Source organism: Erinaceus europaeus, chromosome 9 (genome assembly GCF_950295315.1).
Source record: "Erinaceus europaeus chromosome 9, mEriEur2.1, whole genome shotgun sequence".
Lineage (NCBI taxonomy): Eukaryota > Metazoa > Chordata > Mammalia > Eulipotyphla > Erinaceidae > Erinaceus > Erinaceus europaeus.
In genome coordinates, this window is record NC_080170.1 from 10,356,615 (window position 1) to 10,369,153 (window position 12,539).

At 48.3% G+C, this 12,539-nt stretch overlaps 1 protein-coding gene across 5 annotated transcripts in view; it reads right to left on the minus strand.

Moving 5' to 3' along the window:
* Positions 1–5,133: 5,133 nt before the first annotated feature.
* The window catches only part of UIMC1 (ubiquitin interaction motif containing 1), an 85,021-nt gene continuing 77,615 nt past the window's right edge, over positions 5,134–12,539 (minus strand). For all 5 annotated transcript variants that reach the window (XM_060197233.1, XM_060197231.1, XM_016188678.2 and 2 more), the window contains 4 exons: positions 10,542–10,716; positions 7,626–7,689; positions 6,574–6,616; positions 5,134–5,710 (listed from right to left, as the gene is read on the minus strand). In XM_060197233.1, coding sequence (XP_060053216.1) covers positions 5,500–5,710; positions 6,574–6,616; positions 7,626–7,689; positions 10,542–10,716 — 493 coding nt within the window. In that variant the 3' untranslated portion in view covers positions 5,134–5,499. The remainder of the gene's footprint in view (positions 5,711–6,573; positions 6,617–7,625; positions 7,690–10,541; positions 10,717–12,539) is intronic.

Below are 12,539 nucleotides of genomic sequence, written 5' to 3' on the forward strand. Positions count from 1 at the left end.
CATAGTTGGGGTCCCTTCTTCTGGAATGCAAGTCTTGGATGGCAATGGAGTCCCTGGCCACCTCACTGGCCTCCCCTGAGTTAGTCTTGATAAATTTGGGGCATCGGTGTGTCTGCTATGGTCTGACTGTGTCCCCCCAATTCTGGTGTTGATAGCTCAACTCTGTGTGAAGGTGTTCTGGGGAGGGGGGGCTCTGGGAGGTGACCAGGTCGTGAGGGCAGGGGCCTAAGGAGTGGGATTCCAGTCCCAATAAGAGGCCCTAGAGCAGGGCCAGGAGATGGTGCACCTGCTGGAGGGCATACTTTACCAAACTCGAGGACCTGGGTTCAAGTCCCCAGCCATGACAAGGGAGCACCATGCAAGGAAGAAGCTGTGGCATCTCCCCTCTCTCTGTCTCTCCCGTTTGGGGAGAGTCCGCAGGGGAGCTGTGGAATTGCACAGGCAGGAAGCCCTGGCAGAGACCCTGGAGCCCTTCTGCCTGTCACAGCTGCCCCCACAGGCAAGTCTCCCCTGACCACTCTGGCACCCTGGGCTCAGACTTGGCAGCTGCTGGCCTGGTGAGAAAGAAGCCTCTGCTCACAAGCCAGTGGGGAGTGTTTGCTTCAGCCGCCCAACTGACTCAGCTGGGACATGCTGCGCTGCTTCTCAGAGGAACTGCTGAAGACGTCCTTCAAAGCTCTGGCTCTGTGCCAGCAACAGCCCTGCCTACGTCCTTGGTGTTCGCAGCCTCCACACACCAGTATGGGCACTCAGGGTGCTGCCTCCTGTACTGGTTTTGGCCTGACACTGGAAGCTCTGGATGGCAGGACAGTTGGGGTGGGGTCAGGTGGCACGTGCTGGGCAGGGGTTCTCACCCACAACACAACCTCCTGCCTGGCCTGGGGTTCCCGCCTCTCTTGAGGGCTTTGTTTAGACAATGTGGAACTGGAACAGAATGTGAAAGAACCCCAATCTCCTGAGTCAGGATGAGAGCAGACATTGTGTCTGTTCTGGAAATCCTGTGTCTGCTGTCCCCCGCAGGAGGCGTCCCAGCACCCTCGCCCTGGCATCAGGGCCAGTGGAGGCGGGAGGTGGGAGGCAAGCCTGGATGTGTGGTCTGGGAACAACCATGCCAGTGTCAGCGCCTGGCCAGGAAGGACAAAGCTGCCTCAGAGTCCATCTCCAACCATCAGGGGCCAAGCAATAGAGAGGAGCTGAGAGGAGGGTGGACTGAAGCTACAGCCCGCCACCCCTGGGAGCCACATCCTCTGCTTGAAGCTGGGCACAGCCATGGTGCCCTGCAGCCAGCCACTCAGCCCCCCGTAAGAAGCCCCAATCCCAGCTCTGCACCCCTCCTCCCACTGGTCAGGCCACTGCTCATGCTGTCTAGGGTGGCTTGCTTTTCGCCCACCCCACCCCTCACACATACACCAGTGCTTCACTGAACTTCCCTTCTTCCATTAAGTCACACCCCAGCCTCCCCCCACGAGCCCTCCAGGCCTAACCCCAGCTGAGAGTGACCACACTGGCCACACAGCATCCTGGAACTCATGCCACTGCACTGACAGCCATCTCGCCCACTCGCCTGTCTTCCCACTGTACTGGCATTTCCCAGAGGCATCTTACTCATCTTTGGGGCCCTGAGACAAGATGTAGACCTGGGGCCAATTTGGTATCAAGTCAACTCTGGATAAACTGAGGAGCCCTGCCACAATCTCAGCATTCAGAAGTATATGACAGTGAGAGAGATGGGAGTCGGGTGGTAGCACAGCGGGTTAAGCGCACATGACATGGAGCGCAAGGGCCAGCTAAGGATCCAGGTTCGAGCCCCTGGCTCCCCACCTGCAGGGAAGTTGCTTCACAGGTGGTGAAGCAGGTCTGCAGGTGTCTAACTTTGTCTCCTCATCTTCCCCTACTCTCTCCATTTCTCTCTGTCCTATCCAACAATGATGACATAAATAACTACAAGAATAATAACTACAACAATAAAAACAAGGGCAACAAAAGGGAAAATAAATAAATATTTTTAAAAAACTTTAAAAAGAAAGTGAGCGAGAACAAGTGGTCTCCTCCTGCAGCCTTCCCTCCCAGTATGGGTCTTCACGTCCTGCCCTCCTCACTGTACGGTCCTCCTATCCCTTACTATCCGCCACCCTCCCACCTCCACCCCCACATCCCAGTGCCCATCAGCAAAACCAGCTTGGGGTCAAAGCTGCCCTGCATTACAGGGGAAATCAAGTTCATTCAAAGCTGAAATTCCGAGACTCATGTAGGTAGCACCAGAAAGCTAGAAAGCTGGGTTCAACTCTCTCCCCACTGAAATTCCGAGACTCATGTAGGTAGCGCCAGAAAGCTGGGTTCAACTCTCTCCCCACTTGCCCACCCTATGACCAGAGGCAGATCTGCTCTCTGAACCTTGGCTCCCCATGTCTAACACAGGATGATTCAGTAGGTAGGGGCCCTGCCTTCCAGGCATGAGGCCTAGAGTCAACCCCTGGCAGTATGTGTGGGCACCTTGAATGGCAGCACCAAGGACTAGAACAGGCTGTGGAGAAATGCTTTGGTGTCCCCAGCCCCAATATATATATAATTAGGCAGGGTGGCAAATTCATAGTCATGTATGCATGAGGCCCTGGGTTTGACTTGGCACTGCACTGAAGCAAACAAAGACTAATTTCTCCACAGGATTTGCCTGAGGTTGGACTCCACGGCTGACATAGTTTGAGGACAAAGAGGTTAACTGGGAAATGATCTAGGCCAGGACTGATGTAAGTTAGGTACCTCAGGACCAATGTGAATAGGTTCTCTGTCCACACAAATGCCAAGCTTGCCCTCACATGAGCCCAGGGGAGGGTTGCTCACCCATGGGGGGGGGGGCTGCACTGAGGCGGGGAGGGGGGGGAGGGAGCCGGTGTGTGTGCTGTTCAATTGCTGCTGGGAGCTCGAATGTACTCACCTGAGGGAATGCCCCCGAGAGGGGAGAAGGCTGGGCTACTCAGCCTCTAACGTCCATCTTCCACTAGCTAAGGGCTGCCTCGAGGGACTCAGCGCCCAGTCCCTGCCACACACAAGACTAAGGCAGGCACTGCAGGCTCTTGCAAAAGGACCCTGCGGTGTGTAATAGAATGGTAAGCACCCAGGGGAAATGGGCAAGGCACAGCCTCCTCTGATGAGCTGTTGCAAGGATGAAATGAATTTCATCACAACCACAATGCCTCACAGAGAAGTCTCCTCTTTCCCAATTTGTGGCTTCCCAGCTCTCCATGACACAGCAGCACCAAAGGACAACTGGGTTCCATCCTTCAGAAGGAAAAGCAAACCGTGGTCCCAGAACTCTTAAAACGCCCTGGGTCAGAGCTTCCCGTGGAAGGCAGGTGATGAGGCAGCTAGCGCAGCCAAGGCACATTCTGAAAGCCATCTCCTCTAGCTCTGCCCCTCACCCTGGGCTTTGCCTCTTTTCAAAGAAATTTTATTATATATATACTTTTTTTGAGAGAGAGAAATGCAGAGACGCACACATACACACAGAGAAACACCAGAACACTGCTCAGCTCTGGTTTATGGTGGTGCGGGGGATTGAACTTGTGATTTAGGAGCCTCAGGCATAGTCTGTTTGCATAACCATTATGCTGTTTCCCCCCTGCCCGACTTTGCCGTCACATTCCTTACAGACAAAAAGAGAGCACCACACTGGCAACGAGGCAGCCACTCTTATTTGTGTGTCGTCGTGTCTTTATGCCCATTATCTTTAATTCTTAGACCCTTGTAGTAGGGATAAGAAAACTCAGTCTCAGAGAAGGTCATTTGTAGCGTGTGTTGGGTATGAAACTCGGGTTGACAGAGACTGACATGTCAGTCACTACACTGATCTTCTTAATGCCGTTCCACAGGTCTAGCATCAATGGACGAGTCGGGCCTTTACAGACTGGGACAGGAGGAAGGGGTGTCTAGGGAGCTGGCCATTTCCTGACTTCCCATCAGTCAGTCCCAGTCCCACTGCCCCACCCGTGTTCCAGGGAGACGACACAGTGTGAAGCTCGAGTCCACCTTCTAGAAGCAGCACCTCCCTTGTCTTACCGGCAGGGGAGGTAGGCGTGCTGTCTACGCCACCTACAGAGCTTGCCTTCCTCTTGGATCCACCACTAGTGAGAGTGGAGACTCGAGAGAGTCAAGTTGATGAGACGTAACTGATAAACCACTTTTCAAAACAGAGCATTTTCTTTAGAGCTGAAAAAGAGGGTCACTGTGGTCTCACTGCCATGGGGAAAAGATGATTTTACTTGTCGCTCTCAGTCCTTGTGTTTGTATCTTAAAATCGGGAAGGACAACAAACACATAAGGGTTAAATGAGGCATACACACTGGCCACCTACAGGCGTGATGATTCAAAACAGTGTCCAGTATTACCTGGGTGACAACAGTGTCCCCACCATCCAACACCACGTCAGATGGCATGGACAGTGACCTTGTATGTGGTCATCACACAGGAGACAGCACTGTGTACCTCCTGTCCAAGCTATCTTCAAATGCCCCAAGCTAGCCAATATTTCACTTCCACTTAAAGTGAAGGGGAACTCTGGATTTGGCAGGTCAGAAGGTAGGAGAGTCTGAACAGAATCCCCAAGCTAACAGGAACAGCCTCGCTTGGTCATCTCACATTCAGCATACTCTCATCTGTAGTGCATCAGGACAGGCCACATCTCTGTCCACGGTGGACTCCCCTGGCCAGTGCGCCTGTGAATGTGCACGTCACTAATCATGGACTGAATCAGAAGCTGTTCCATGTGGCCGTTATCGCCCCTTGATAGCGAGGAAACCAATCTCAGTGTTTAACAGATGAATATGCCTGGCATCCCCAAGAGTTAATCTAGATATTAAGAAAATAAGAGTACTGGCTTACTAACTGCTAGAAAGGATAACAGGATAGATCTCTCAAAGGATTTCTACTCTGGCTAAGAAAACATAACTGAGTGAGGCAGCCAGATGAAGTGACAGGTCACCGTGTGGGAGGGACAGCAGAATAAAAAGCAGGATTCACTGCTCTGGCACCTTCTAGAATGAGATCAGAGAAGATCAAGAAGTGACCACACAAGTTAGGAACTATGCACTACCCATCCAGTGAGTACAGGCAGTAAGTCAAAGATCAGTAATGGAATTCATTTGGAAACATGTAATTCATGGCTCTGAGAGCTAGGCTTCACAATTAAAATATACTCTCCCAAATCCCACAGTACAGAGAAAAACAAAAGAGAAATCGCCATCTTCTTGAAATAAGATTCCATACATAGATAAATATATTTCCATTTTCTTTTAACTATGAGAACTCAAACAGTGTTATAAAACAGGAGACTATACACAGTTGTCTGTATAGATCATAGAAAACAGAGAAACCAGAATGCTGAGTGGGTGCTGGTGGTTAGAACTGCAGAGCTGAAACTTGCTCAACAATGAACTCGAGCCCTCGAAGGCTTAATGAACACCCTTCCCCTGACGGTGCTGTCCACCTCCACAGCCTACTCATTCAGGATTTCCTCCTCCTTCCTCTGCCTGCCCTGGTCCGTGTCTGGTTACCTGGCCGGACAGAAAGCTGTTTTTTAAAGTCCACTAAGCAATCTGTGGCTTCAGAAATGGAAACGAAAGACTTGATTGGAGACTCGTCTAAGTCGAAGTGTGCAAGCGAACTCTGCATGTCTCTACTGCAGCCTGCCACTCCCAGCCCCGGAGAGGGCTCCCTAGAGAGAAAAGGAACACTTTGAATTCAACAGCAACCGACCACTGAGCACTGAGTACATGCTGGGTGTTTTACCAGTCTTTCACACAGATAGCATCACTCCAAAAATTCTTTATAATACTCCAATCAGATCAGTAATATCATTCCCTTTCCAGAGATGTGAACACTGCTTGAATGCCTTATTAAGAAAGGGTGTAAAATTAAGCAAAAGTAAAGGCATAAAAAGAAAAAAGAAAAATGAGTGTGTGTGTGTGTGTGGGGGGAATAGCATAATACTAATAATACTAATAATAGCAAAGACTCTTATGCCTGAGGTTCCAAGGTCCCAGGTTCAATCCCCCACACCATAAGCCAGAGCTGAGCAGTGCTCTGGTGAGGGGAGGGGAGGGGAGGGGAGGGGAGGAGAAACTAGAATTTGGTAAGGATGGATAAGTGAAGAGGCAGCTTCTGCACTATTTTAACACCATGAGTGAACTGAGTTGCTCATTCTTAGCCCAAATATATGGAAGTCACAGAGAGATAACACAATTCCAGTCATTTACACTTCAGCAGTCTGAATACCACACTGTACAGAAGTCAGGACCAGATCTGTACACTTTTTTTTAAATATATTTTTAAAAAATTTTAAATTATTTTTACTTATTGGACAGAGATGGCCAGAAAACAAGAAGAGGGAGCTAGAGAGGGAGAGTGGCAGAGAGACACGTGCAGCACTGCTTTACCACTTGTAGAGCTTTCCCCTTGCAGGTGGGGACTGGGGGCTTGAACCCTGGTCCTTGTGCACTTAACCAGGTGTACCAGCACCTGGCCTCACCTATACACTTCTAGAACTGCCGGCAGCCATACTGCAGCACCGCAATTTACCTGCAGACTCCTGTTTCTGGAGATTTGGTCTCTATGCCGGCATCTGTGACAGGAGAGAGAGAGTTACAATGTTGCCACGAGTGCTGCTATCAGGCCACTTCTCATTGACAGCATGCTTCTGTGGCCAGGGCACTGCTTTTCCTCAGGCTCAGCCTGGTATAGTTCAGATCCCCAAGCCCCCAGACCTGTGGAATGGGAGCATTAGTCTCCAGCAGGCTCAGCTGCAGAAGTACTGAGGTGAACACTTCTGACTGAATCCCCTCAGAATAAACCTTCCTGAAACCTGGACTCAAAGAGCAAGGTGTTGCTGGGGGAACCTGCCTCCTGCAGACTCACAACCCGCTGCTTTGGAGGCAGCACACAGAGTGGGACAGCTGCCTTTCTGTCATCAGGAAGGCACAACACACTGACTTGGTGGGGGTGAATTATCAGAACAAAGACAGCAAGCAAACCTCATCAGGCTTAAGCAAAAGCCTCTCTTCCATCTGCACCTAGAGAACTTTAACAATAGCAGCTAGTAGCCACAAAAAATAATAATACCAGCAAGAATTTATGGAGACTCCACTTATGGCAGGGACTCTGGAGTTTTACATGTATGTATGTAACAGTCCTTCTGGTCTGTGAAGTCAGTGAAATGCTCTCAAGCACTCCACACCACACAGCCCTGAACTAGGCCGACGGAGGCAGACTTCCTCCCTTCAGCTGCTCAGGTACAGCGGCTGGGAGACTCAGTTAAAGGTAAGCTATGGAGCACGAAGCATTAGAAAGACGCAGCAACTGTTTGGGGTTGCATTTCATGCCTGTTCCTTTAGAAGCTTGTGGGGACTGTGTCATTCACTGAAATGAAACTGATGATTTATAAGACAGGGCACCCCACACCCCCACCACCTGTCTTCTTTACCGAAGGAGGACCCAGCACGAGTCTAGACGGCTGGCTTGGCCAGTTCACACACACCCACAAGACTCCACCAAACAGGGAGTTAGCAGTGGTAACTTTCACTGGAAGGTCTTAGGCAGAAGCTCAGCAGACCGGTCCCGGGGTCAGTCCTCACCTGCATTCTTGTGCTCAGACTGTTCCAAACGACTGAGGAGTCGCCCTTCGTTGTGTCTTTCTTCCTGTGGGAAAAACACACACAGAAGGATTACCTCACGGCAGTCAAAAATATTACTTCCTCGCCCAGATCACACCTGTCTCCAAGAGAGAAAAGGTGTGGGGACAGAGCTCTAGGAAAAGTCTTGTGCTTTCTAATAAACGATGTTATACACACATTGAAAGGTAACCATGATGACTAGAGTTGTGTCTTAATACTAAAAATATCATCCATGAACAGAAATCAGAATCAAAGCAAACTGTTCTAAGATCACAGTGAAGGATAATAGCCTCTGACCTGTGACAGAAGGGAGAGATTCAAAATGAAAAGCAACAGTTTGAAGGTAGCTTCTAGAGGCAGTGACGCCAGGAGGATTAAACTGTTTTCATGGTATAAGCTCACCTGTTAGTCCTCATGTCAAATCATCAGCTCAGAGTCACCCCACAGAAGGTTTTGTTGTTGTTGTTGTTCTCCATTTTATTGAATAAGACAGGAGAAACTGAGAGGCGGAAAAGAGGTAGACAGGAAGAGAGAAAGATAGACACCTGCAGGGGTTGGGTGGTAGCACACCAGGTTAAGCACACATAGTGTGAAGTGCAAGGACCTGAGCAAGGATCCCAGTTTGATCCCCCGGCTCCCTACATTCCCCGGGGGGGGGGGGGGGGGGTGTCGCTTCACAAGCAAAGAAGCAGGTCTGCAGGTGTCTTTCTCTCCCCCATCTTCCCCTCCTCTCTCAATTTCTCTCTGTTCTATCCAACAAGAGCAACAAAATAAAAAAAATGGTCACCAGGAGCAATGGATTCATAGTGTAGGCACCAAGCCCCAGCGATAACCCTAGAGGCAAAAAAAAAAAAAAAAAAAAAGACACCTGCAGACCTGCTTCACTGCTCAAGAAGCATCGCAGCTGTGGGTGGGGAGCAGCTAACTGCACTTAGTACTATGTGCACCTAACCAGGTGCACCACTGCCCAACCCCCAGAAGGGTCCTTTTCTTCAAGCATGACAGATAATGATTTCCCTATCTTAAGTATAGTGACAGGTATGTGAGTAAGTTTGCTGAAATAAGGAGCTACTATTTAGTCTTTCAGCTCTAATCCTAGATTTGCTCCTCTTAGTATTTTTAAAAACATTTTATTTGATAGAGAGAAACTGAGATGGAAGGAGGATGGAGCCATATATGTGAAGTGGGGAAGAGAGAGACCCACAGCACTGCTTCACCACTTGCAAAGCTTTCCCCCTGCAGGTGGGGACTGGGGGCTTGAACCCAAGTCCTTGCGCATTATACCACGCGCACTCAACAGGGTGCACCACCACCCGACGCTGAGACTCGCTCTCAGTCTCTAACCAATAGCCCAGAACGCACCTCTGGCTTCCCAGTGACAGAGCCCCAGACCCCACCGCTTCCTTAGGCCAGGCACACATGAACTCAACAGAGTTGATCTCAAACAGGTTCCTGGCAGAGGGGGGATTACTGGATCTATTTCCTAGAAAGCAATTTGGCAGCATGTTTGGGGAACTACCACAATGTTTATTATATCCATTGTCCGGAGAGTCCTACTTCAGGAACTCTAAGGAAGCAATCAGTGTTACAAAGACTGATTGATGTTTTAAACAGTCTTATAAAACAGAAGAATTGAGAAGAACCCACATGCCGAACAGCAGATGCTTATGTAACTAACTATGGGACACACACACTGAGCGTAACTCCAAAACTCCTTTCCAGGCCAGAAAAAAGGGTTAGCAGTAGTGCACCTGCCTTGCATGTGTGAGGCCTTGGGGTTTGATCCCTGACACCACCAGCGAAGGCTCCGTGAGTAAAGCTACTCGTAGGCATGGAGCAGACGGTGGAGCAGCAAACACTCCTGTGCTGTCTCACACTCTATCTCACTCTGTCACTTCAAAAATGCATTTCTTTCTTTATTATGAGAAAGACGGTGAGAGAGACCAAAGCACTACTCAGTTCCGGCTTATGGAGGTGCTGGCGACTAAGTCTGGGACCTCTGAGCCTAGGGAGTGCAGTCTGCTGTGTAAGCTACTGTGCTGTGTCCCTAGCCCTCGCCCTCAGCAGATACTCAGCAAGGCCGGGAAAGTGGCGTGAGGACAGCGCAGGGCTGCAAGCTCGAGACCCAGGGCTCCACTGCCTGCACGTACATGCTTGAGCACAGTGTTCTCATGAAATAAATTTTAGAAAAAAAAAAATTAAAACACACCTATGAAGGTAGTATACTGTGCTACTAAATTAACAGCAGCACACATGGTATAAACTGCATAAAAAATCCATAAAAAAGAAAATTATTTTAAAAAGACAAAAATAATGAAAGTTGCTGAGTAGCTAAAGTTCCTCATTCATTTCCCGATTCTTTATATTTTCTGACTTCCTACATGAGGTTTTTGTTTTTTTCTTTTTGCCTCCAGGGTTATTGCTGGGGCTCAGTGACTTCACTATGAATCCACTGCTCCTGGAGGCCGTTTTTCCCTTTTGCTGCCCTTGTTGTTTTTCAGTGTTATTATTATTGTTGTTGTTATTGCTGTCATCATTGTTGGATAGGACAGAGAGAAATCGAGAGAGGAAGGGAGGTCAGAGGGGGGAGAGAGAGACAGACACCCGCAGACCTGCTTCACCGCCTGTGAAGCGACTCCCCTGCAGGTGGGGAGCCAGGGGCTCGAACCCGGGATCCTCAGGCCGGTCCTTGCGCTTTGCGCCACGTGCGCTTAACCCGCTGCGCCACCTACCACCCGACCCTCCTTCCCGCGTGTTGTACAATTACTTTAGTTAAAATAATATTGAAAAGCATGTATCTGGCTTCAAGAGAAGCAAAGAGAGGAAGAGAGGGAACAAAGGCCCCGGGAAGGAACCCAAGACATAACCCCAACATACCTTCGGGCTCCTCGGCCATGGCTGCTGCTGCTGCTGCTTCACAGCTGAACACCCTGCCTTGCTCTCCTCCACTCCGGCTCCCTGGTCACTCTTTGTGAGCTGGAGACAGGATTCTACATGGCAGTGGTACTCTCTGAACGGAATCAGGGATTTACAGATGTAACATTTCTCTTTCCTAGCCAATCAGAAGAAAGGGGGAAAAAGCAGTTTTCAAGATTTGCTTTTGCCTCTGGGCTCCTGGATGTATCTCAAATTGTGTTTTATGTTTCAAAGTTATTCTGTGGAGGAGACATGTCAACCAATGCAGGTCTGCTCAGCAGGGTGGCCAATAAAACGAAGCCAGTGCCAATCAAAAGGACTGAGTGATTAGTGGTTTTCCCTGGCTGTTTCTCTGTACCCTGCTGTTGCAGCAGTGGGATAGTAATGAAATCAGCTCTTCTAACTATCTGAAACAATACTGATTGCTCTTCAGACACAAAATATTCTGTCAAACTCTTCTGAAATTAAGCGTAGTCGTTTTTTTCAAAAAGAAGTTAAAATTTAGATAGGAAAGAGAACACCAAGAGCATTAAATCAAGATGACATTTTTACCAGGGTGGATGAACTTGTCTGATTAGTAAATCAAGTCTGTCTCTATAGTGATTTCCTTAATTCCTTAAACCTGCAGCATGAACTAGGAAGCTACCCAAACCATGTGGTTCTGCCAGAGGCTTTAGCATAATTTCACGTACACAGTTATTTTTAGAGAGAGAAAATTGTGTCCTTGAGGTAACGCTTATTGGACATCAGGGAAAATAAAACTGCTGAGGACAAAGGGAGTGGGGGGGAGGAATCTATTAAATACTTCCTATGGCTCAGGGCCCGGTAATGCACCTGGTTGAACACGTGTTACAATGCACAAGGACCCAGGTTCAAGTCCCTGGTCCCCACCTAAGGGTGGTAAGCTTCACAAGAAGTGAAGCAGGGCTGCAGGTGTATCTCTCTCTCTCCCCTCTTAATGTATTTTAGGTGATGAGAACTAGTATAAGACCCTTTGAGCAAATATCTCAATTAATTCTTTATCCAAAGGGTATTATTCTCCCTAAGGTCCTACAGCTAATTATTGTCAGCAGTCAGATCTACTTGACTTACAAGATCATCTTAGTTGTTTTGTTTTTAAAAGATTATCTTGGTTTTAAGAAGCTAGAGAAAATTTTCTAAAGATATATCTTTCTAGAAGGCTGTTACAGCAAAGGAGATTTAGATTAGCTGAGGAAGAATTTCTTTGGAAGTTTTTAAAACAGGGGAAATAAGTCTCTTGAGAATTTACTCATATGGGAAGATGCAAGTAAAACTGCCCTATGAGGAAAGCCAGTGTACCTCTCGAGTGCTTAGCTTACCAATCCCCTGCTCTATGAAGGCAGCAGCACTGTGAGGAAGCATACTTTTTTCCCAGTCAGGTAGATGGTGGAAGGTCTGGCCGCATGATCTTAGCTCGTTAAAATTTTACTATCAATCTTTTAAAAAGAAAGAATAGCTACCTTATCTAATGTTGAAAGATGTAAAATAAATCAAGCACTTAGCACAGTGGCTGGTATAGATCCAGTGCTCAACAAACAGCTATTACAGTTACTGCTGCCTCAGACACATTTTATTAGATGCTGGGGATATTAACATGAATGAAGACAAATACTTGCCTTCAAATAACTCAGAGCCTAGTCAGAGACTGAAATATGAAAGGAAAGGGAAACTGAAAGAAAGGAATGAATGAATGAATGAATGAATGAACGAACGAACTGACAATGAGGTATAGTCAATATAGGTTTAGAATACCCACATCACAGCAGGATTTCAATGGAGCAAGCGGTCAGCTCTGCTCAGCTGAATTAGTGAAGGCAGCCCTGAAATCAGGATCTAAGATCTATTTTCAAACTGGGTATTTCTGAGCTGGCAAGAGAGACTGCTTGAGTGGTACCCTGCTCTGCCATGCCTATGATCCAAATTTAAGCCTTGGTCCCC